The sequence below is a fragment of the Rhineura floridana genome, chromosome 2, assembly GCF_030035675.1.
Source record: "Rhineura floridana isolate rRhiFlo1 chromosome 2, rRhiFlo1.hap2, whole genome shotgun sequence".
Classification (NCBI taxonomy): domain Eukaryota; kingdom Metazoa; phylum Chordata; class Lepidosauria; order Squamata; family Rhineuridae; genus Rhineura; species Rhineura floridana.
Window position 1 is genome coordinate 214,938,414 of NC_084481.1, and position 26,210 is coordinate 214,964,623.

Here is a 26,210-nt window from a genome sequence, read left to right on the forward strand (position 1 = left end):
GATGTTTGTGTAAAGCAGTGGCCAAACATGACATCCCAGCCTTGAAATATAAAGAACTATGCAAGACTCTTCCACCGTCCTCCCCATGCAAAGGCTGGCTTTTGCTTTCTTTATTGGAGATGTGTGGGAAATTGTACACAGTACACATGCAGAAGGTGTGAAAGTGGACATTTAGAAAGGCTCAAACACAAACCAGCAATAAAACCTACCCACCTGTGAGAGAAGAAGATTCCTCTACGTAGGAAGTGATGTGGTTTGTGCCCTGTAACTCTCTCTATCCGGTTGATGAGGTCTTTATCAATTTTGCTACTGCCAAATCGAACTGAAGACAACCAAAATAAATGACAGATATTATTATTTAAGCTTGTTAGTCACTACTTACACAAAAAGGTCTCCAAGCAATTTACAGCATATTTTTAAAAAGTGTAAGCAAAATTACAATATAATTTAGACACATTTGATGGTGATTTACCACTAGCTAAATCACCATCAAGTTAACAATATGCCATTGGAGCACCATAACCCCTGCAAATAAAAATAGAGGAAAATTGTTAAAACGTTCTGGGTTGTCATTACCCTTACACATTCTGATATGCCTGCAAAGTGTGCAAAACCACATTTACATTCTTCTTTAGTCAGATCCCCAAATCCCCTTTCATTTTAAATTCTCAGTAAGATCCTTCAGACGTATAATGTAACCATTAACTTATTTATTCAGGAGCAAGTCCCACCGCATTCAATAGGCCATACTCACTAGTTGTAATAGTAGTAGTTGTAATAATGAAAATGATTATGATGATAATAATAATTTTATATCCTGCCCTTCCTCCCAAAGGGAGCCGAGCTTTTGACTTCCCCTGAAGTTTCTCATTATGTCCTAAGGACATAATGTCCTAAGATCTTTCCTCCATGTAAACATTCTAGACTTGAAAGCAGATGTAAAACTTAAAGAGGTACTTTTAGGGCAATACAGAACATGAGACTTGATGGATCAGATCACAGGCACATTTAGTCCAGCTCCCTGCTTCCGACAGGGGCCAGTGAGATGCCACCAGGAAATCCACAAGCTAAGTTCAAAAGCAACAGCCTTCCCCGTAACTGGTTGTTCAGTAGCATGGTGCCTCTTAACAACTGGGCACTGAAAGAGCCACTTGAGCACAGTGCAAAAAACAGTTAATCTGAGCACTTCAAGTTTATAACAATGATTTAGCAGACAGTGAATGCAGACAGCCCTCAAAGAGTCTCTGTGAAAGTGTGACATTATAGATAAAAATATATATTTTAATGGATTGGACATTACATACCTATAAGCTTATCATAATCCACCCCTTTTGCATTGGATGTCTGTACTGTCCAAGGATCTACAAAATCATCATCATCATCTTCTGTATCGCCTGGACCATTACTGACTGGAGTGAAATCTGTCGGAGGGGAACCTGCTTTATATTCTTGGCCCGTTGCTGTTTTATAGCTCAATTTTAATGATAATAAAAATTTAACTGCTGAATCAATTTCATCCTGGAGCAAAATAAGAAAACACACACACACAGTAGTGTTCAGGTTAATACAATTCAGAAGGTTCTGCCCCTGAAACTACTCATATACATTATATAGAATAGGAAATATTTAATATGTTTGAAGTCAAGTATGCCTATATATGATTATGAATGATAGGTTGAAGACAAAAAGCGGAGGGAGAGATGACGTAGCTGGCTCTCAAAACTCCATGTAAACAAGCCAAATGACCTGCTTGTGTAACCTTGAACGCGTCATTCAAGGTCTCTTGTTCCACTTTTCCACTTGCAAAACAAGTACAAATATTTACCTACCTTGTAGGGGCTCTGTGGAACTTAAAAGAAAATGTTCTTAAAGGTACTCAAAGTAATATTTCCTTTACAGCCTTATCCTAACCATCCTGTCTCCTCCCTCATCAAATCCCTCCTGAAAACTCAATTTTTCCACAGACTTTTCCTTTGGGTTAGATCTTTAGTCACCACTCACTACAGAACTAAGCCTAAGTGCACAACCTGGACCCACTGATTTGTGTCAACTACCGCCTGGTCGCAAATATCCCCTTTTTAGGGAATGTGATTGAGAAAGCTGTGGCACAGCAATTGCAAGTACTTTGGATGAAACAGATTTTCTTGACCCATTCCAATCTGGTTTCAGACCTGGTTATGAAGCTGAATCAGTCTTGGTTGCCCTGATGGATGGCTTTTGTCAGGAGAAGGACGGGGAAGTGGGACCCTGTTATTCTTACTTGATCTCTCAGTGGCTGTTGATACCATTAACCATGGCATCCTTCTGAGCTGACCTGGTGAGATGGGTATCGGAGGCACTGATGGGTATCGGAGACAGCTGAGCATCGGGAAAAACATCCTAACTGTTAGAGAGGTATGACAATGGAACCAATTACTTAGGGAGGTAGTGGGCTCTCCAGCACTGGAGGCCTTCAAGAGGCAGCTGGACAGCCGCCTGTTGGGTATGCTTTGATTTGGATTCCTGCATTGAGCAGGGGGTTGGACTCGATGGCCTTATAGGCCCCTTCCAACTCTGCGGTTCTATGACTACGATAGGGACATGATAGAGATGCACACAATATTAAAACTCTGCGTCATGCAATGAAATTAACTGAGATTAGATTTAGGACAGGAAAAAGGAAGTGCTTCTTGACACAATGAATAATTAACTTATGGAACTCATTAACAAATCATGGGCGACAAACCATAGGTTTTAAAAAGGACTGCACAAGTTCATGGAGGACAAACCTATCAATGAATATCAGCCACAAGGAGCCAAATGGAAGATCATGATTCAAAGCAGTGTACCTCTGCCTGCTGGGCACGCAGGGGATGGGTGGAAACAACCTGGCAGGGCTTATTGCATTATATCCCATTATAAGGACTGTAGAAGATACTAAACTAGATGAATCCTCTGTCTGATCCAGAAGGCAGTTTTTATATTTTTGGATCCAGAGTTTCTGTCTTTGATCCACAACTCCACTCACCGGACACTCTCACTGGAGGGTGGGTAGATGGGAAGGTTTTTTTTCCCCCCCCAATTCCACTTTCCCCCTGCTCCAGAGGGTTGTATGACCTTCTTAAACAGTATGGGAGGTAGTGCAGGAGGCAGCAGGGAGAAACTGAGGACAATTGTCTCTCTTCCCCTGTTTTCCTCCGGCAGGCATGTCCACTGGATCTCAGTCCTTTCACCAAGCAGGAGCCATTTGCTCTCTGTTTTTTTTTATTACCCCCCAAATTTAAGAAGTGTGTAGCTGAAGCTAGGGATACATATGTCTGGCTTTATTACTAAGTTTTTTTTTAAAAGTTGCATAACTGGATTCTACAAAAAGCAATTCTAACTGGAAAACTAATACTGATAAAAGTTCAGCTAACGAAATACAATTTTACCTTTGGTGCTTTTTCGGCTTTTAGTGATCTGACTTTTTCTCCTTGTGCAGTTACTTGTTCAAACAGTTCCAGTGGATTAAGAGAGCAAAAGCCTCCATTCTGAAGGTCTGCCATTTTCAGGAGTGTGAAAGTTCTTTTCTTTTTATAATTTAAAGTGTGAATTGCAGCTTCTTTTTATCCAGAATCTTCAAACACAGCCTGGAGGATTCTAGAAGACAAGAGACAATGTAGGTTTTAATCTTCTGTTGCCATTTTTATAAATACTGCATTGGACAAACATTATTCTTATGCACAAGCACATGGGATAGGGGACATATAACCCTAAGAATACACAAACAAGGGCTTCTGCTTTACACACAGCATCCATCTGGCAGGCCCAGTAGAGCTTTACTACTAGAAACCATATTTCTTTCCAAAAGGGGTAACTACAATCTGTCTCTAATGTACTGAGAGGATGGGACAAGATTCCCGTCTAATTTTTGTTACTTGTTTATTAATTAAACCTGTGTTTCCCAAACTGTGAACCAAGGAACACTGGTGGGCCTTAACCTGGAACATAGGAAGCTGCCTTATACCGAGTCAGACAACTGGTCCATCTAGCTCAGCATTGCTTACACTGACTGGCAGCAGCTCTCTGGGACTTCAGGCAGGGAGTCTCTCCCAGCCTACCTGCAGTTGCCAGGGATTGAACCTGGGGCCTTCTGCATGCAGAGCAGATACTCTACCACTGAGCTATGGTCCTTCCAAAATCATAAAGTCACAGTAGAAGCATAATCTAGTTGATGTCCTGAAGCAATTAGGAATGACATTTACAGGGAAACTTGTTCAAACGAAGATAGCTTACAAACATATTTGTCATCCAGGACAAGGGATCCCCAGTCTTCCCCCCTCCCCACTTTTTTTGCTTGATGCTACTTCAGTTATCATTTTGCACTCAAACAGCCCAGTTGTATGTGTGCTTACTTGGAAGTTAAGTTCCCACGTTACTTCAATCCGCAGTATAGCAATCTTCTTTTTATTCCAATACTCTCCCAACTCATTTGCCTGATCACATCTCAAATATCATTTGTAGAACTAACACATCTGAAAGCTAGGATCTTTGCTAGAGAAACCACTGGGAAACACCAGTGCTTTCAACAGATGGTTCTTTCTAGACATTGTTTTAAAGCTCTCACTAAACTCCTTGCCGCTATCATCTTGAAATCACTTTGATGTCATCATACAACCCACTGAACTTAAAGTCAGTCATTGTTTTGACTTGCTGACTAAGGGTGCAATCCAACTCGTATTTTATGCCAGGCTGGGGGAGTTGGATAGGGTGGCCCCCTGGCCACACTGGCAGAGTCCCAGCTCCGCTGGCAGAAGTCCCTCACCCCAGTTCAGCCACAGCAGAGCTGGGACCTTTCTGGCTCATCCAGGGGTCCGCTGGGGAAGCCCAGCCTGGAGGAAGGGGTGCCCAAAAGGGAAGCATTCTGGGGGCATGTTAGAGGAGGGGCCAAGAGGGGGACTTACGCAACATTCAACTCCCATTAGGAGCGCTTCTGTGGATCCTGATCCGGGCCAAAGTTACCCCAAGAAAAGGTTGGTCTAAGAAAATAATTATAATGGAAGTCAATGGGGAGCGCTTACTTGCCGGTTGGGGTATTTGTGAGAGCAGGCCTTTTCTTTTCCATTCCTGCATGCACCTCCTGGCTGAGCAAACACTCAGCTGGCCTGGCAGCTCCTAAATGGCAAATGGATGCTATGGAGCCTCCTGCTGGCTGCTCCTCAGCCAGCACCCCTTCAGCCGACTTCCCCTGAGTTGGATTGCTCTGTAACAGAGCAATCCTAACTATAGGAAGACAGAAGAATTTATGCTGGATTAAGTTAAACCAGAGTAAATTACCCCTATTCTAAACTCCATTCAGGAGTGAGGCTACTGCCACCTGAGCTGGCCCAAACTAGCAGAGGGAAAATAAGACTTTAAACAGAGTCTGACTTACACTACCCTTTTTTGCTGGTGTAAGTTCCCTTGGGTTGCCATGTTACTGAGCTGAAAGAAGTTTGGATTAGGTGTAAATCTCCCCCTGCTCCATCCCACTCCACCCTTTTTGGGGGACTTACTCCAGCCTCAGGTGAGATGCCTTCATCTGAGCTCAGATGAGAGACTTACGCCAGCATATCTCCAGCTGTGCTAGGGTACAAGACTTACACCACAGTAGCCCCGGCTGAGCCAGAGATCCATCAGATCCTAACTTGCTCATCCGGGCAGATCTTCTGTTTGGTTTGCCCCCTAAACCATTCTTCTTGCAACGCTGTTTGGGAGACAAATATCTTCTTTGTTTTGGACATGTTACATTTCTGCCTAGCTCTGCAGGTCACAACATGGAAATAACATCCATTATCATTATACTTCCTCAAAAGTGCTCCAATGCAATTGTCACTAAACCATCGATCTCAAATATTGTAACTATTTACTTCCCTAACACAATGTTGTAACATTATACGTTACCACTAAAACTTCAGCATTCCACAGTGGTTTCAGAACTCCCATACCATTATTACAGTGCCAAACGCTTTGCTGTAGTCAATTAAGCTTAAGCAAAAAATTCTACGTATTAACTTCTCCATCACTATTTCTCCACGGGGGGGGGGGACTATTCTCATGGGGTCTAATTTCAGTCTCAATCTTTCTTAAAAAATTCTGCAAATCATTTTTAATGCCATTTTACCTGTTCAACGAATAAGAAGAATGGCAAACTTAGTTATACAATGTCTGCTTTTGAAATGAGGAAAAGACCATGCATTTCCAATTTTCAAGGAGTTTTTTTGTGCTTCCAAAAACTGATGCAAAATCCTAGTGGCGCTATTGTTGCTATTTTTCCAAAGCAAAGGCTTGCTAATATCAGCTTCTGGACCCTTTCATCCCCCGCTCTCCCCTCAATGTTCCAATGGCTAGAGAAATTAAGGATGATCACAGTCCTTAAAAGAACCAAACCTGGACTTACTTTTTAAACTCTATTCTATAATACAAGATAAATGTTTATTTATCCCACCCACCCCCACTCCCACTCAGAAGTAAATGGTAGTGAACGCCAAGTGTGCCTTAATTGTGGATCATGACCCTTCCAGCTTGACTTTCAAAATCCACATCCCATCGAAAAGCAAGACAGGGCATCAAATACAACTAAATCTGAAGCATCCCTGGCAGTTACTTAGTCAACCATTCCTTGAAAAACATACAAGAGTGGTGATTCTTCACTCTTCCTAAGCAGTCTTCCATTCCTGAACTGCTCACAAACTGTTAACATACACACAATTTTAATTTCCTAGAATACAGAAAGTCTATCAATTATGGAAGTAATCTAACCTCACACAGGTGCTCACTTTCTCTGACTCCTGTTTAAACAGAACAGGATCCCAGCCTTTTTAATATAGCATGATAAGGAAGCTTTGTCTTTTTCATAGCCTTTTAAAGTTTATAATATATAAACAGATTTGCATTCATATCATATTGATCACTCTGTTTTAAATAAATTGAGATCAGCTTGTCAAAGTGCACAATTAACAGTGCATTTTTAAGTCAGTACCATCTGGGAGGAAGGGTCTAAATTTCATAAATAAATAAATAAAACAAAAATCCCTCAATATTTCAGAATGAGGAAAAAGGGCCTTGATTTCCCACTGATGTATTAAGGAGCCCTGGGGGTTCCTTGGAAGCTTACCAGAGGCTCCTCAGTTTGAAATTCAATAATGGCTGTCAATCCTTTCTGCAAGATGGCTTATCTCATTTCCTTCCCTTGCAATGTACAATAAAATTTATCGTTCAGAATCTTCTAGGGCACATTCTCAGTTTGTGTGGTGAAGCCATAAGGCCAAAGAGGCCTTGCCACCACATGTGAACTCTAGGATACTCCCCAGAATCCTTTGCAAGACATAAGGGTTCCATGGAAAATGTGCAGGACATGTACAAAATATTCTTTATCAGGTAAATAGTTCTTAATAGGCTTCCTGGAAGGAAGAAAATCTGAAAACCAGAGCAACAACATACCCATACAAATGGACAGCCACAGTGTCCCTCCATGAGAGGTGACAAGACGGCAACTTGAATCACTAACCATCTTCCATCAGAAAGTAGAAAAGTAACAAGCTGATCATTCTCACAAGTGTTTAATATACACAGCTCTCAGACTGGGCTCTCATTGTATAAACTGTGTTTTATTTTATTTTATTAACTGTATTTTGGCAGGAGAGCTCTGTCAAAATTTGAAAGTTTTAGGCTACATTTTTATTGCTTTTGTGGATGATTTTAATTATCTTGTATTTTAATATTGCATTTGACACTTTGCCCTGCAAACTGTACCGGGAACATTGTTGATGGGTGGCTATATACAGTAAATGGCTATATACAATAAATGGCTATATACAGTAAATCTGGCAATAAATTATTTGTTATCATTATTATTATTACAATTTGTATGCCGCTTTTCCAAATAAATATCTCAAAGTGATTCACAACTGAATAAAAACGCAAATCACTACATCAATAACAATCAAATACTAGATAGTTTCAAAACGTAACAATCCAACCAATAACTCAATTTGATTAAATGAACATAGTTAATATAATAAATACATAATAAAACAAACCATCAATTCACACATAACAATTAATGACAAACATAACAAACATTCCAAGCACAGTATTGTGTTGTTAATCTCTCCCCCTCCAATCCTGTTGTTTTAAGCAATTAGGCAGGGCTTACTTAGGTGTTACTGCTGTTATCTGGCAAGAGATGAATACTGATTTTTTTAAAAAATGTTTAAAATAGTAATAAATAAATAAAAATAGCTTGTAATGCTATTTGATGGATTGTAAGAAAGGCTTAGAAATGGGAAACAAAAGATATAACATTTAGTATTTAAACATTTAGTATTTAGTATTTTAAGTGTTCCCATACATTATCTCAGTAAGTCAGTATTAATATCCCCATATTGCAGATGAGGACGCAGGGACTGAGATGGCAGGGCAGTGGCTTCCACACAATCACTACACAGAATTGGGCAAGAGGCAAACTTTGGACCTGGGATTTTGGGGTGGACAGCTCAGTCTCCAAAGCAGGTCGGAGTTGTGGAGTCGGAAGCAATTTTGGGTGGAGTCAGTAGAAATGTACCGACTCCAACTTCAAAATAAAAACTTATAATATTATAACAATATATGGTAAATATATCATTTTATACTTCTATTTTATACTTTTTTATTTTTCAGGAAAAATATTTGTAATTTTGATTGACAATTTAAAAAAAATATAAATTCACAATGTCAAAGAAGCTTCCCATGAAGTCAGTTGTATTTGAGCATTTCACCATAACTCAAGATGGAAAACATTTTGTGTGTCAAATATATTTTATGTTCTATCAGTCTAAGTAGCCTGATGATTCATATGGTGGTGATAAAATGCCTTGTGCTACCATTTTACTACAGTAAATTTGTTATTACTAATTAATATACATTTGCCATTTATGAAGGAGTTGGAGTTGGACAGTAGAAAAATAGAGGAGTCGGAGTCGAAGGTTTGGGGTACCGACTCCACAGCCCTGCTCCAAAGGCAGCTCCACATTCTTTTTGACACACACGATTACTAGGTATACATTGTTATTTCCTTCAGCAATCATGTAAAGTCTGGTTGACCTTTAAAATGACCTGTGTGCGCAAATCAGGGAACAATAATTGGGAAAGGATGGCTCACCCCAGCTCCACCAATGTGTTCACAGTCAGTCTTGCTAGCAAAGATATTTCTCAGCCTAATTATCCCACTTTGTAGAACAGAGCCAAGAGAGACATCTGTCATGAGGTCATGAATATGGGAAGCTGCTTTATAGTGAGTCAGACCATGGATTCATCTAGCCCATTACTGATTGCACTGGACTGCAGCAGCTCTCCAGGGATTCAGACAAAAGTCTTTTTCCCAGCCTGGATACAGGAGATGTGACCAGCAGAGACGGTGGAGAGAGATTGTTGCTCAGTGGTCCAGTACATGCTATACATGCAGAAGGCCCCAGTTCCAATACATTGCATTACCTTTGTAGAAAGGATCAAATAGCAAGCGATGGGAAAGATCTTTGCCAAAGACCATGGAAAGCTGCTGAGCTAGATGAAGAGCAAAATATAGACCCGATATAAGACAGCTTCCTATGTTTCACTAATCTATCTGCAATTCCTTTTGCCCCCTCTCTCTGGGAGAACTGCATGGAACTTTGACTGTATTATCACCTGCCAAGGGCCTTTTTTAAAAGAAAAGAAAAATGGTCGTGGGGAGAGACCAAATTCTAATGTGGAACAGTAACTACGAGACTCAGCTAAGAATCAAAAAAGTCCTTGGTATGAATCTCACCTCTACCATGAACTCACTAAGTGGCCTTAAGCAAACCACTCCCTCATAAGCTCAGTCCTCAATATGCAGTGGGGTGGGGGATGGTATCATTGAGACCTTGCAAATAAGGATGACAACCATACTATACAGATGAAGTTCACACATGCAGTGTTCCTGGAACACTGGAAACCCTATACAAATGTTAAGTATCATCACCATCTTGTTTTGGTTATGGTGGTCCAATAAACTTCATGCAGAGTCTCACCAGGAGCCAAAGACGACACATACAATGTTTGTCACTGAGCAAAGAAAGTGATGGCAGCAACAATGTATTAGAAACAGAGATCATGCGCTCCTCAAGTTTTCTTATAGTGAGGCAACAGACAGGCACCTGTCGTTCCAGCCTCCTTTACTTCAGAAAAGGACTCCAATCAAGCAATTCCTCTATGAGGAAAGGTTACGTTTGGGGCTTTTTAGTTTTGGGGGAAAAGCAAGTACGGGGAAATATGATAGTGGTGTATAACCTTACATATGGTGTGGTGAAAGTGGATAGGGAAAAGCTTTTACCACAAGATGTAGTGACGACCACCAACCTGGACGGCTTTAAAAGGGGTTTAGCCAAATTCAGAGATAAGGCTGTCAATAGTTACTAGTCATGATGGCTCAATACTGCCTGCCTTTGGATACCAGTTGCCGGGAATCGCGAGTAGGGAGAGTGCCACTGCGCTCACGTCCTAATTGTAGGATCCCCCCAGGTGTTAGTTGGGGGCAATGAGAACAGGATGCTGGACCAGATGGGCCTTTGGTCTGATCCAGCAGGGCTCTTCTTATGTTCTTCGATTTCTACCCACAGGCGCCCACTCAGACAGAGGAAGGTGGCTGAAGTGGGGCTATAGGGAGCCTCTCAGCCCACTCTGTCCTATTCCGCTTTCCTCCATTTCTCTCCCCACCACAACTCCATACCTGTCTGCGGAACCGGCCGCTTCCCTCAGTGCCTCTCAAGCAGGAACTGTTCCCATTGCATCAGCAAACCAGAGCGCGTGCGTCACTCATCGCCTTCCGATCAGAAAACACGCTCCTGGTCCGGAACCACCGTTGAGAAGGAAGGTAGACCTAACCAAGCGAGGAGGGAAGGGGAGGGGGAATGAAGGACGGTTGTGAGGGATCAAGTCAGGCAGCGGCAAAGGGAGGTATGAAGGGGAACTGTTTGATACTACGTCGAGTTTCCGGGGAGGACTTTCTGAGGGGAGGACCTGTCTATGCTGCAAGTCGAACTGAAAGTCGCGCAAGAGGAGGCTGTTTAAGGTAGTGTTGCCGTGAAATGGCTCCCCTATACAAGTCAACCGACTTGGGCCAAACTCCTTTTTCAGTATAAGGGCAGATATCAGCTGCGGCCCCCAGTACAGACAGCGCTGTTTCCGAGGCACTGGCTGCCCACTGTGGCTGGTGTAGTTAAAGCTCAAGAGATGCCCATAGAAGGTTTTCTTAAAGTACGTACTCCAAACGGTCCCATTTCACAGCTCTGTTTCTATAAGTAGCTTGATACAGAGGTACTACGCGCTTTAATATTGCTTTTTGTGTCTGACACTGGTGCATATCCTCCTACAGTCCCCCCCCTTTTTTTTTTGCTTACTGGAAAACACGCTTTAAAAATTTGGATAACAGATCTAACGTTTTGCTAAATTTATACATTCTGGGGGGAAAAACACTATTTGACAGCTGTATTTGTATATCATGCTTAATCCCCCCCCCGCCCCGAGTGATCCTTAAATGTTATGTTCTCTAGATAACAGGGAAAATGTACACTTCGAAAACTAAGCTTTCCAGAATATTTTAGAGAATGTATTGGTTTCACAAAAGTGGCTTGCCCCTTGGATGCTATTCTCTTGCAATTTTTAAAAAAGTGTATCTGTCTTCATCAGACATATGTGTCATCATATATGGCTTTAAATTTAATTTTGTGTTTGTATATGGAATTGTTAAGAGCTGTTCATGAAAGGCTCAGCTGCCCAAAAAATAATGTGGCGCTGTATGGATTTTAGCAGTAGCACATTCTTCATTCGCTTATCTTTTAATAATTAATATATTTAAATGAATAGCCACATGCAGTCCTGAGCCCACTCTTCTAAATCCATTATATGTAGAGTCAATTCACAAATTCTTTTGTTTACTATTTTCCAGTCAGTGTTGGCTCTTTATTATTTTTTAGAAAATGAAATGTAGTTGAGGAAAACTCACACTGACATAGGTTTGCTACTGAGACAACCCATTTGAACATTGCACCTTAGTGGTTCTGAGATTCAGTAGTTGCTCAGTAAAAGCCTGTAGGTCTTCTTTTGAGTAAAAGAAGTTTAATAGGGATAAGTGCAAAGTCCTACAAGTAGGAACCCCCCCCCCAATGCACATTTATAAGATGGGAGATACTTTGCTCAGCAATACTGCATGCAAGAAGGATCTAGGAATTGTTGTTGATCATTCACAAGCTGAATATGAGCGAACAGTGTGATGTTACTGCAAAAAAGGCAAATGCTATTTTAGGCTGCATTAACAGAAGTATAGTTTCTAAATCATGTGAAGTACTAGTTCCCCTCTATTTGTACTGCATCCAATTCTGGACACTGAACTTTAAGAAGGATACAGACAAACTGAAACAGGTTCAGAGGAGGGCAACAAGGATGATCAGGGGACTGGAAACAAAGTCCTATGAGGAGAGACTGAAAGAACTGGGCATATTTAGTCTTGAGAAGAGAAGACTGAGGCAAGATATAATAGCACTTTTCAAGTATTTAAAAGGTTGCCACACAGAGGAGGGTCAGGATCTCCTCGATTATCTCAGAGTGCAGGACACGAAATAATGAGTTCAAGTTACAGGAAGCCAGATTTTTGTTGAATATCAGGAAAAACTTCCTGTTAGAGCAGTATGACAATGGAATCAATTACCTAGGGAGTAGTGCGCTCTCCACTGGAGGCATTCAAAAGGCAGGGCAGACATCTGTCGAGTATGCTTTAAGTTGAATTCCTGCACTGATTAGGGGGTTGAACTCAAAGGCATTATAGGCCTCTTCCAACTCTACTGTTCTTTGAAAAATAACAACTATAATTGTTTTGAGATGAGATGGCTATTATAGACCAGGTTATTTACAGGCTGTAATTGTGAACAGAATAATAACTAATTAAAGATTTAACTAATGGTCAGTCTATGGAGAGTCATAGGCTAGCCATCCCTGATGTAGATGTTTGTAAGTAAAAAAGTATACTATGTTTCTTTGTCCGAAAATAGAGTTCTTTAAAGTGATTTTTCTTAAATTGGTCATTTTCATTGCAGAAGCTTTCAGTGTTCATGAGGCTCTAAAGGGAGAATACTGTTACAGCCGACTTGATGAACTCATCACTTGTTGCTTACGAAGATTCAGACTCTGAGACAGAGGATGGAAAGTCTGAAGATGTTATTAGTAGTGGAATGAATCTTACAAATTCTGCTATGAGTGTTGTTCAGCCTTGTGGTGAGTTAGACACAATTTCGGAGAGAAAATTCCAACCTGTGGAATACATGGGTAGTTCGAGAAATAACATCTTTCATGGAGATACACTTCTGCAGCACCTACAGACTAATAAAATGTCTACGGCAGTCACTCATCCTAAGAAATTATACCCTGCTACACTGAAAATCACAAGCCCTTTGCCAAAACCTAAAATACTTTCTGGAAATGAGAGTTGCTTGCAGAAGAGGGCCTGTGATCACAGCGATGTTACCATACAAGGGCTGAGACCATATATTCCTAAAAGACTGCGACAGGAAAAAACCCCACTTTTTTGTGAAGCTGAAGACAGTGGAGGGAGCGCAAGTTGTGCATCCAAGCTTGATACACCCAGAGAAGAGATGACCATTAATATTTCCCAGTATATTATGCCATACGTAGGATCCAAGTATGGGATAACTGAAATTCCTAGGAACCTTATATTTAACATGACTGATCACAGTGGTCCAGTTAATGCAGTCCGATGGTGTCCTGTGCAGAGGTGGAGCCATATGTTGCTGTCGGCATCTATGGATAAAACTGTCAAGGTACTGTGCTGCGGAATGAATGTGTTTGTGTTATGTTCTGCTTATAAAATGATTGAATGGTCTTTTGCATAAGAAAAGAGGTGGAAATCTAGTCCCAAAAGTCTCTAACATGAGTGCCATTTTCTGTGCACTAACTGTTTTATGTCATAATGTGTATGCATCTGTCTGTCTGTTAAGCAGGGCAGCTTACATTTAGTCTGGATGAGGTTATGTACCGATGAAAATTGTGAACCTTAGTGCTGTCTGGGGAGCTGGATTTCTGTAAGTTGAGGGGCACTGACTCTGCTGAACTCAGGGTTGTTAAAACAAAAAGGGATTGCGAAGAGCTCCAAAAAGACCTCTCCAAACTGAGTGAATGGGCAGAAAAATGGCAAATGCAATTCAATATAAACAAGTGTAAAATTATGCATATTGGAGCAAAAAATCTTAATTTCACATATACGCTCATGGGGTCTGAACTGGCGGTGACCGACCAGGAGAGAGACCTCAGGGTTGTAGTGGACAGCACGATGAAAATGTCGACCCACTGTGCGGCAGCTGTGAAAAAGGCAAATTCCATGCTAGCCATAATTAGGAAAGGTATTGAAAATAAAAGAGCCGATATCATCATGCCGTTGTATAAATCTATGGTGCGGCCGCATTTGGAATACTGTGTACAGTTCTGGTTGCCTCATCTCAAAAAGGATATTCTAGAGTTGGAAAAGGTTCAGAAGAGGGCAACCAGAATGATCAAGGGGATGGAGCGACTCCCTTACGAGGAAAGGTTGCAGCATTTGGGGCTTTTTAGTTTAGAGAAAAGGCGGGTCAGAGGAGACATGATAGAAGTGTATAAAATTATGCATGGCATTGAGAAAGTGGATAGAGAAAAGTTCTTCTCCCTCTCTCATAATACTAGAACTCGTGGACATTCAAAGAAGCTGAATGTTGGAAGATTCAGGACAGACAAAAGGAAGTACTTCTTTACTCAGCGCATAGTTAAACTATGGAATTTGCTCCCACAAGATGCAGTAATGGCCACCAGCTTGGACGGCTTTAAAAGAAGATTAGACAAATTCATGGAGGACAGGGCTATCAATGGCTACTAGCCGTGATGGCTGTGCTCTGCCACCCTAGTCAGAGGCAGCATGCTTCTGAAAACCAGTTGCCGGAAGCCTCAGGAGGGGAGAGTGTTCTTACACTCGGGTCCTGCTTGCGGGCTTCCCCCAGGCCCCTGGGTGGCCACTGTGAGAACAGGATGCTGGACTAGATGGACCACTGGCCTGATCCAGCAGGCTCTTCTTATGTTCTTATGTTCTTATGTTCTTAACTCTAACACCAGTCCCAGCATGACAGAGAGAAGGTATAGATGAGGCAGGTGCATTGTTGCTTTAAATAACTAGAAGTTCTCTCTCTCTCCACCTCCCTCCCCCACCCTTCAGTTCTTGCTTCTGGAAGAATGGCAGCAGCAGAATCCCCAGTGCAATTGTAAGAGATCGAGGCAAGGTTCAAAGGAATCTGAATATAGCATATGTGATGTTGCTGATTCCAGCATTGCAACACTATATCCTAAAATTCCTCCTTGCTCTCAACTCTGGCCCCTGCTTGGCCATATGAGTATGCTTCCAGACCTGGCTGCTTTTCCCAAGCATGGTAGTGCCTCACTGGCAAGTGGTGATGGTAGAGGGGAACACACAATACAAGAGACACCAGCTTGTGTGTGTAATCAGTATGCAGAGTAGCATAGTCTCATATGGACAGTAACCAGTACCCCACTGCTTGCACACACACCCTTCCTGCAAACTTCTGTTGCTGTGTGAGGCAGGGGAAATACAGGTGCCTGTATTTCATACTGCTACCTGCAAGGAAATAGCAGGTTGAGAGAGGCAAGACTTTTATGTTCCAGCACTGGTTCTTCAAGCAAATCAAAACTCTCTAAAGTAATGTGCAGTTTGGCTCTTAGTCTTGTTGGCTCTTTCTTTCTTTCCAGTTTTGTATGTGGCTGGAGAACTCTTGGGAATGTGACTAAAGCTGATGCTGGCAATTCAGTCAATACAGCAGAAGTTGCCTTATTTTTCTCTGATAACATAATTCTATCTTTGGAAACAACTACCTATGCTATTGTGATTTACTAGCCTGGCTTTAAATGCCACCTCAGCCATGAACACCCTTGAGGAGTGACTTTGGGCTGACTGCCAGCCTCCATTCCTCATCTGTAAAATGGGGACAGTAATGAACATTAGATATGACTGGTATGTGGTGGTGTCTTAATAGTTGTCTGAGTTTAGTTTAAATTGGCTTTATATGTTTTTGAGGATTGTTACTTGCATAGAAATGAAATGGAAGATGGAATTAAAATACACTAACAGCTCTTATCTACTGATATTTATGTAGTAGTAAATTCCACTGGAGTTCAGTGGAATGTACAACATTGCAGTTGATCAGTTGATTGCTACTTAATTAAATTATGCAAACTCCTTTAAATTGAATTAGATGGTTTTTTTCAGCTAGCCTCTGTATTGACTAGTCTGGCTCCCCAAGCTTTTGTACAGATGCCTTTCCTAGCCCAGTTACCTGAGATCCTTTAACTGACACTTTCAGGTATTGAACTTGGGAGCTTCAGTGTGCATAGAATATGCTATACCCTTAGCTACAGCTCCTGACTCAAGCTATGGGATTGTTTCCTAAATAATCTGCTTTCTGGGTACAGGGGTTGATTTTGGTTTTTAGCTTTATAAAGTCTATACACAATTCATTATCAAGACCTATTTTGTAGTGTTTCATTATTATTGACCAGCACAATATAATTCAAACAACCATTTCTGGATGGGAACATTGCTAGAAATTATGTAAACACAAAGGAGCCTATATGTCATATTTAAAAAGTTCTGGGGGCTCACATACAAGCAGCAGGTTTCTTCTTGTGGTGCAGAGCTCAGTTCTTCTTGTGGAACTGCATGCAGCTTTGGGGCTGGTAGTTCCCCCAGTGATCTTTGCGCGAAATAAATTTAGGATGTGTTGTGGAATCTGACAAGTGATTTGTCTCTAGAAGTGGCCAGGATAGAAATATATCAAGAGTGTACAAATGTTCTGCAGAGGACTGCTCTGCCACTCCATTCTTGGAGACCTCTTTAGAAGGAGAATGCATGCCCTGCCATATTGCTTAGTAGCTAACGATATTGTAGCCTCTCCTTCTGTTCTTAAAATGCAGGGATGCCGTGTAAGTTCCACAGAGTGACTGCATGCAAAGATAATAACAGCTTTGTTTTAAATCTTCTGTCAGTTTCTCTGGCAGTGCACTAGGATTTGGGTTAGTTCACAAGGCAATCAGTAATACCTTTGATAAATTTTGTTGTCCTTTGTATCACTCTCTGCTACTTCCTCTTTGAGCCTAGAACAGTATTCAAACCATTACTGCATTTTGTGGTTCATCTGAACCTTGATGAAATTTTGTATTTTCTCTGTTTTTGGTAGTTTTCTAAGTGGTTAGGTCTTTCTTTCTTTTTCTTTTCATTGACTCTGGTTGCTAATGTTCTTAATGTTGCAGCAATGATCCCCTGCCCCCCAAATTAGGCAAGATAAGGTGTCATATTTCAGGTGACTGATACTGGTGTGGTATTTAAAGAACATCAAATGGTCAATTATGTAGTTTATTATATTACGGTAATACGTCAGTTAACAAAGTGGATGCATTCCTGGACATTACTACTTTAACAGAAATTTTGGTATCAGAGGTAGGAATAAAATTGAAACAATAAGGATAGGTTCCTACATCCGCTGATAGATGATGGCGGCAACTTCAGGGACTTTAAAGGGTGCCTACTTGGCACCCACCCACTCCCTCCTCCCCTCCTTTTCTTCTGAATTGTATTGGATCCTTCCCTCCCCAACCCTGGGAGAAAGCAAGATATATCTTTAATGCAAAGCAAACACATAGGCTTGACAGATTCATCCTAGCAAAGCAAAGGCACAGGTTTGGAAGTTTATCCAAAGCAAAGACACAGGCTAGTCAGTTTCCTTTTGCTTGCCCTGAATTTGAATCTGTAGTGGCATGATCCCAAAAGCGCTATACTGTCAGATATAAAAATACAAAGATTCTTTATACCAAATGTAGCCCAGTAATGGTCTATTCTGATGGGCAGCCACTCTCCAAGTTCTTAAATAGAAATCTTGTTCACACTGTAAATCTTTTCCATATCTGATACTTGAGATCCTTTAACTAGAGATGTCCTGGGTTAGCCCTTAACCTTATGTAAGCAAATTGTGTGTTCTACCATTGAGCCCACCCTGAACAGAAATGTGAAGGTTTAGGGGGAAAAACTTGAAAAATTAAGAAAAAAACATTTCCCCCCCCGAAGCCTTTTTTTGTTTTTGTTTTCCAGAAAATTAAAAAGTTGGATTATGCAATACTTTCTTTTAGAATGATGAATAAAATGTTCAAGACAAAGTGTTCATATATTTAGTCCCCCCAAATGATTTCAAAAACCAAATAACACGAAGACTTTTAGGTAATAGTGTGTGCAGTATCAGATCATTGCAATTTCTGCACACTGAGGACAAGCAACTCCTGAGATGTACGCTCAGAGTACAACTTTTGAACGCAAGAGCAAGATGCATTTATGCCTGTAGGAGGCACTGCTGTTGACACAAGAGCAGGAATAACGATTCAGTGCTGCTTTGCCTGTGGGCCTCCTCGTATTGGCATAGTTGGTGAATTTATTTCTGTCCTCTTGACTTTGCCTCAAAGGACTGGGAGTGGGTGAAAGTACAGAGCTACACAAAAAAGCAGAAACCGATAGTGCGAGAAAAACTGAGATGGATTAAATTTCATGTAGCGTTCATTGAGTCTTGATTCCCTACCCCCCTTCTTTTTCTAAGCTCTTTCTATAGAAATGAGTGCTTTGTGTCTGCTTGTCACTGTGGAGGGCTGGAGGAGACATAATAATTTTCAGAATACATAATAATTTTTTGTTTTACTTTTGAAAAGATATTTTTAGATGTTTTATTGCTTGTGTGTTTGCCACCTTGGGCTCCCTTGTGAGGAAGGGTGGGATATAAATTTAATAAGTAAATTAATATAACGTTGATGGTTTCTTCTTTATGATTTTTTGCCTGTTCCTCATAACCTGGCTAAACCAAAAAGATGCTAGATTCCTTACAATTCAGCATCTTGTAGCTCAATTTGTAACAAAAATTTAAAAAGTGTATTCAATTCATAATTATTGTCTGAATAAACTGTACTTTTAATATACCAAACATTACAATTGTATAGGCAAACCGAGTTATACGTAATACATTCTTATGTTCCCAAAGTAACAAAGTGACTTTTGATCTGTAAAGGGTGCTAAAAAAAATTATTGCATATTTTTCAATTTCCCCCCAAATTTCTGTTTTTTCCCCTTAAACCCTGCGGAAAAAATGTTTTTCCACACATGGCTGCTAAATTTCTGGAAATTTTACATCTCTAATCCTGAATTGCTTCCCATAACTGTTTCATTCCTGCAGATCTCTCTGTACACGGTTGGTTAGGACAGTTACACTCCATTAGTCTCACCTGCATCCAGCATGCCATTTTCTATCTGAGTGGCTTCTTCCAAATCCCATAACTCTCCACTGTACCCACAGGAGTAAGTATAGCCAACTGCAAAGCCTGCTCTGTTCACTCTTGTGTGGAAACAACTGAGCCTCAAATCCCACAATGAATAGAATTATTAAAAAAGAGGAGGAAAATGCCACCCTCACCCCAGAGTTATAAAAAACTTCTAATTTGGCTCTGACTTTCTGTGACCTATTATAAGCTGTAATTTCACCCCAAACTCCTTTCTTTGTATTGATTTAAATGACTGCTCATAAGTTAGCCTTATAATTAAAATACTGAGAGGCTCCTTAGGTTTGCTGTAATGATGCTTGCTAAAATTATGCTTCCTATGCATTAGAAGGTTTTAGTAGAAAGCTTCTATGGTGTCCTCCTGCTGCTAATTCTAGTTCTTCACATTAGCAGGTGAATAATTTGTGTTTTGCAGTCTGTAATGCCCTATTTCTAACTTTTACATAAAAGGATATAATTTTTTTCTTTGATTGACGCGAGACTTTCCTGTAATACTTTTCAGTTTGTTAATTAGCTAGGGGACATAACGGTAAGAACAGAAACCATGAAACACTTAACTCCTTAACATAAATATAGAAGCATAAGACATTTATTGTATTAGTTATTCATTTGCTGCTTTTATCCTGCTTTTCAGCAGTTATTGTCCTCTGAAGTGGCTAACATTAATGAAAAAGAGAGACAGGATCTCTGTCATCAGGCATACAAGCTTAAGACAAGGGGTGATATTCGATGTTAGTCCTACTCAGAGTAAGCCCATTGAAGTTGATAGACGTGGCTAACTTTAGGTACATTAATTTCATTGGATGTACTCTGAGTAGGACTTAGGTGAATGCAACCCAAGGGGCTCATGGGAGAAGGTGAAGAAGGGAGGCCAGAATAAAGAGGTGAGTTATAAGATGGCATTTATACCCCGTTCTAGTGCTAATCTTCCCTTGCTGATGTTCTTGCTTGAATACCAGCTGATGGCTTTTATTCCTTTGACTGGTGGATGGGATCAGAGTCTCCTTCCTGTTCCCTTTGCTTCTGCAGTCCCAGGGCAGTAGGCAATTGGAGCAGAGTGTTCTTTCTGGCAGGGAGCAGGGCAGAAGGCTCCCTGCAGCTACTCCTGCTGTGGTTAATGGATGGAGTGAGACTGGATTCTCCCTTGCCTGGATGTTATTTATTTATTTATTTATTTATTTATTTATTATTTCAATTTATATACCGCCCTTAGCGAAATAGCTCTCAGGGCGGTGAACAAACAAAATAAAATACAATATATCATAATAAAAATACAAAAACATATACAAACAAACAACGAAAAGCACAGCAAAAACAAAATAAATACTACAAAAATTAAAATACAGATTAAAAGATTAAAAAAGTTAAGAAGATTAAAATGCCAGGGAGCATAAAAAGGTCTTTACCTGGCGCCGAAAAGATGGAAGTGTAGGCGCCAGGCGTACCTCTTCGGGGAGGCTGTTCCACAACTCAGGGGCCACCACAGAAAAGGCCCTAGATCTCGTAACCACCCTCCGGGCTTCCCGATGGGTTGGTACCCGGAGGAGGGCCTTAGATTCTGAACAAAGTGAACGGGTAGGTTCATAGCGAGAGAGGCATTCCACAAGGTATTGAGGTCCCACGCCGTGTAAGGCTTTATAGGTCAAAACCAGCACCTTGAATCTCGCCCGGAAGCAAATAGGAAGCCAGTGCAGACGCGCCAGGACAGGTGTTATATGCGAAGACCGACTGGTCCTCGTCAATAATCTGGCAGCTGCGTTCTGCACCAGCTGAAGCTTCCGAACTGTCTTCAAGGGCAGCCCTACGTAGAGCGCATTACAGTAATCCAATCTTGAAGTTACCAGAGCGTGGACAACGGAGGCGAGTTCGTCCCTGTCCAGATAGGGGCGTAGTTGGGCTACCAGACGAAGATGGTAAAACGCATTCCGTGCCGCCGAGGCCACTTGGGCCTCGAGAGACAAGGAAGAGTTGAGAAGAACCCCCAAACTACATACCTGTTCTTTCAGGGGGAGTGTAACCCCATCCAGAACAGGGTAAGCATCCACCATCTGAGCAGGGAAGGCGTTCACCAACAATGTCTCGGTCTTGTCTGGATTGAGTCTCAGTTTATTAGCTCTCATCCAGTCCATTATCGCGGTCAGGCAACGGTTCAGCACATCAACAGACTCACCTGAGGAAGATGAAAAGGAGAAATAGAGCTGCGTGTCATCAGCGTACTGATGGCAACGCACTCCAAAACTCCGGATGACCGCACCCAGCGGCTGCATGTAGATGTTGAAAAGCATGGGGGACAAGACCGATCCCTGGGGGACTCCACAATGGAGAGTCCATGGTGTCGAGTGATGTTCCCCAAGCACTACCTTCTGGTGACGATCCGCGAAGTAGGAGCAGAACCACTGCCAAGCAGTGCCCCCGACACCCAACTCCGCGAGTCTCCCCAGAAGGATACCATGGTCGATGGTATCAAACGCCGCTGAGAGATCAAGGAGAATCAACAGAATCACACTCCCCCTGTCCCTCTCCCGACAAAGGTCATCATACAGGGCGACCAAGGCTGTTTCGGTGCCAAAACCGGGCCTGAAACCGGATTGAAACGGATCTAGATAATCGGTTGCCAGGAGAGAGTGAAGAAGGAGGGAGGTGGAGTTCGGATTAGTATTGAGTAAAACCATATGCTTATGTGCCTTAAGAAGAAATCTTGTTAATCTTGTTAGCTTTGTTATCTGTAATAAATACTTAATTTGGTTTACCAAAGGCCTGATCCTTGGCTGGGGTTTCACAGACCAGAAGGGAGGGTAAGGTAATGACCAAGGCTGAAGGGGAACTGTAACAAATGGTGGCAGCGGTGAAGAGAATAACAATACCAGTATTCAGAGTCTCTGGGAATACTAGTATTGGGACGTTACTGGTGGTTGCCTAGCAGGGGGATCTGTTGAGATCTGTGCTAGAGCGGATAGGTAAACCATAAGAGAGTGCGGTCCGGACTGGTGGAGTCCCTGGTGGTGCCTAGAGACAGGCAGTAACCACGAGCAGGTAGGAACCTGACAGGGAGAGCCAGGGAAGGACGCATCACAGCTTCCCTTCTCCTCTCCAGTCCCAGCGCAACTGAATAAGTGGTTTCAAACCAACTGGGGTTTGGTGTTCAGAACCTGCTTGCTCCCAGAACCTGAGTTAGATATGATCTTCTTGGAATAGGAAGGGGAGCCTCCCACAGATCAAGAAGGAGTCTAGAACTTTAGCTAGGCCCAAGGAGAGGTTGCTTCCCCTAGTGGGAACTCTGGGAATGCTATTAAAAAGAACACATCACCCATGGCACTCCTAGGTTCCCTCTACACCACAGGACTCCCAAAGATCCACTCCTTAAGTTGCAGCAGTCATATCTGGGATCCTAGCTCTTGTTGTAGCCTTCTATCATAGCTGGTCAGCAACCTGCACCCCCATCTCTCTTGCAAACCCATGACCTCTGGTCTACCAGCTCCTGGGCAAGTGGAAATGGACAAGCGGCCACTTTCCATTGAAATGAATGAGATTTGCAAGTGTAACTCCCATAAGGGAGTGACTTGTCATGATTTCAGGATAGACATATATAGTATCGTCTATGGCCAGTGATTAAGGTTCTGGAGCCCATTCAGGTGATTTGTACCAGCTGTCTTTTGAAAGCTGTTGCTCTGTTGGCAAATGGTTTCATTTAATGAAGTTGTTCATTACGGTCTCTTCCCATAGCAGTCAAGTAGCTCATCCTTGGCTGTCCAACCCTACTCTGACATTGGAAGTGGTGAGCCAGTGGTTCAGTCTCATTGTGACAAGAGTGAAATCACTTTCTGTATTGTGGCCTGTGGGCTACAAACATGCCAATTCATAATTGCCAAGAAGTGCAATTTCTAGGTAAGAAAACTTAATATTGTCATTAAATTAACCAGGCAAGGATTTGCAGCAACATTGTTCCATTTCAAAGCTGCATCAAAGCGCCCTCTTTTGAACTGGTCCTCAACCTCCTCTTTTAAAATGCATGTTGTGGATCTGGCAAGTTCAGGGAAACAGAACATAAATTTTATTTTAATAAGTTTGAAGTAGAGGCCAGCGCTTGCAATTAGTCTGCTGCTGAGAAGGCAGAGAGTGTGAATTATTGGTTAAAATGAATAAACTCAAGTGGGTGCCATCGTTAAAGTTATCGTTAGAGTTTTAGAAATAGTACATACATACCGAGTATCTAACGGGTATCATTAGAGTTTTAGAAATAGTACGTACATGCATACATATATATATATGTATGTATGTATGTATATATGTATGTGTATATCTATATATCTTATCTATCTATATATGGTAGTATATATAGAAATAGTACATATATATGTGTGTGTGTGTGTGTGTGTATATGTATGTATGTATATATCTATCTTATCTGTATATGGTATTTATAGAAATAGTACACATATATGTGTGTGTGTATATATATATACACACACAGAGACATAATCGTGATTAACAAAACAGAGGGTTTAATTTTACTAGCAAAACTTTTCAGCTTCCACCTTCATCAGCTGCTAACATACAAATACTGTTACCAAGGTGGCAGTTATAGGGCTTTGTTAGCTCCTGCCCTCTTTAGTGTGCCTTTTAAGCCAGTAGAGGGCACAGTTACATTAAATATAAATGTTCCAAGGTTGAGATACCAACTGCAGTTAACTCCTGTTTGGTCAGTCATTGCAGAAAGGCTGCTTTGCAACAGAATGATAGCAAACAGTTTAAGAACAGTTTGTCATTAGATCCAAACTCACTGTGTGTGTGTGTGTGTGTGTGTGTGTGAGAGAGAGAGAGAGAGAGAGAGAGTCCTAACTTTAAAGCTGCTGCCAGTATAAAACTGTGGTTTATTTAATTTATTTATTTATATTTATAAAATTGTTTATAGCCTACTCCACCTACAAACTATCAAGTTTTGGTTTACAAGATCCACAAACACAGGACACATAAAAACACCATAAAAGCAATACAGAATAATAATAAAAATGTCTGGCTCATCTAAAAGTTTAAACAGCTAAATAAGCCTGTCACCATAAAAAAGGATTTAAGAGACATCTGAAAATTAAGAGCTAGGAGGCCTGCTGAATTACTGCTCAAGAGTATTTGGACTGGCACAACTAAATTCCAGACTTCTAGTTTAAGCTAGTTGGGCCCCTGAGACATGGAGAACAACTAACAGCACTCATCCAAATGAGCTCAGTGAATGAGTTGAGATATAAAGGCTCAGACAGTCCTGGATCCAAATTGTTAAGGATTTTGTGTATCAGCACAAGAACCTTGAACCTGGCATGTTAGCATATGGGCAACCAGGGCAGATATTTTAGCAGAGGCATCATGTGGCTGTCTGACCCACCTCCCCACCTCCTCAGTGCTTAGACTTCTGGATCAGGTCCAAGGGTATCCCCACATAGAGCATATTGTAGTAATCCAGTCTTGAGGTTACCATTGCATGAACTACAATGGCCAGGCTATCCTGCTCCAGATACAGCAGGTAAAAAATGTTCCTAGCCACAGAGGTCAATGGGGCCTTTCATGACAACGATGTATCTAGGAATACATCCAAACTATGTACCTGTTCCTTCAGAGGGAATGCAACCCTGTCCAGAACAGGTAATTAGCCTATCTTCGTAACATGGGAACCACCTACCCACAAAGCCTGCATATTCTCAGGATTCAATCCTGGCTTCTTCACTAACCATAGTTTAAATGAACTTCAGTTCCCCCCAGTTTAGGTGTGGATACGTCCAATCTCCTCCTTGCAGCTGCACCAGAAATAGAGAAAGGAGGGCTGACTGTGTGTGAGCCCAAGGCTCACTTCTATTCGTTCATCTAGTGCTAGGCCACATTATGGTATATGACTGAAAAGTGGTAGTAAAATTGCTGTGATAAATAAACTTAGTGTTGCATCCAAAGTGAGCCATTGCTTACCTGCTACTTTGGTGCCTGGTGTCTGGACAGCTCCTTCAATCAGCCTGTTCACAAAACAACACAAAAAAAGACTGACATATATTTTAAAGATTTGCATGGAACTTTTCTCCCGTTGGTGGTATCCAAGGTGGTGAACAAAATATTGGAGAACAGCATGAAAACAAAAAGGCTGTCACACATGATGCTGCATTCGCTGTCTTTCAGCCTAGCCTTGCTTTGAAGGGGTATTGTGATGATAAAGGGGGGGGCATTTATGCCATCATGAGCAACTTGGAAGAAGAGCAAAATGAAAGGTACAAGAAAGAAAATTAAAAATGAAATAAAATAGGACTGGCCCGAATAATGCTAGTATTTAATACTACTATCTCTGACTTAGACAATTGTTCTCTTTTGCTGGAGCACTTTTATCTTTAAAGAAATGGAAAAGAGCATTTCTATATGGGCTTCTTACTTTTATTTAATTTTTTTGGGAATTGAACCTGGGCTGTCAAGGAGCATGCAGGTTCCATTAGGAAGGATTGTGCGTGTGGGGAAAAAACCCTCTCTCCTCCTGCATGAAAAAAAAATAATGAGAGAATTGTCAAGAACGGCTTGACCAGAAAGAATTGTGGGGAATATTTTGCATAGGTTTCTGGGATGACTTGAGCTGGGAAAGATTAGGGCGTCTCATACCATCCAGCTGCAGCTTGTTATCCTAACAGGGAGGCAGCTGAACCTTATCTACAGAGCCGGGCACCAAGGTCAGGAGGCTTGAGTTGCCGCTATTTGGGAGCCCTGCCCTTGCTGTGAATTTTCTAGGCTACTCCATCATCAAGAGGTGTCATGATTGGCTAATTGGCCCTCTT

The 26,210-nt window shown here is 41.5% G+C and overlaps 2 protein-coding genes across 4 annotated transcripts in view; one reads left to right on the forward strand and one right to left on the reverse strand.

The window, feature by feature from the left end:
- The window catches only part of WARS1 (tryptophanyl-tRNA synthetase 1), a 28,616-nt gene extending 17,652 nt beyond the window's left edge, over positions 1-10,964 (reverse strand). Inside the window, exons 1-4 of the mRNA XM_061612153.1 lie at positions 10,727-10,964; positions 3,411-3,618; positions 1,305-1,518; positions 214-322 (exon numbers count right to left, since the gene is read on the reverse strand). Of these exons, the coding sequence (XP_061468137.1) occupies positions 214-322; positions 1,305-1,518; positions 3,411-3,524 (437 nt within the window). The 5' untranslated portion in view covers positions 3,525-3,618; positions 10,727-10,964. The remainder of the gene's footprint in view (positions 1-213; positions 323-1,304; positions 1,519-3,410; positions 3,619-10,726) is intronic.
- Positions 10,844-26,210, forward strand: part of WDR25 (WD repeat domain 25) — a 141,106-nt gene continuing 125,739 nt past the window's right edge. The window contains exons 1-2 of one of the 3 annotated variants that reach the window (XM_061612150.1): positions 10,844-11,068; positions 13,089-13,829. In XM_061612150.1, the coding sequence (XP_061468134.1) occupies positions 13,143-13,829 (687 nt within the window). In that variant the 5' untranslated portion in view covers positions 10,844-11,068; positions 13,089-13,142. The other 2 variants (XM_061612151.1, XM_061612152.1) reach the window with 2 other exon arrangements.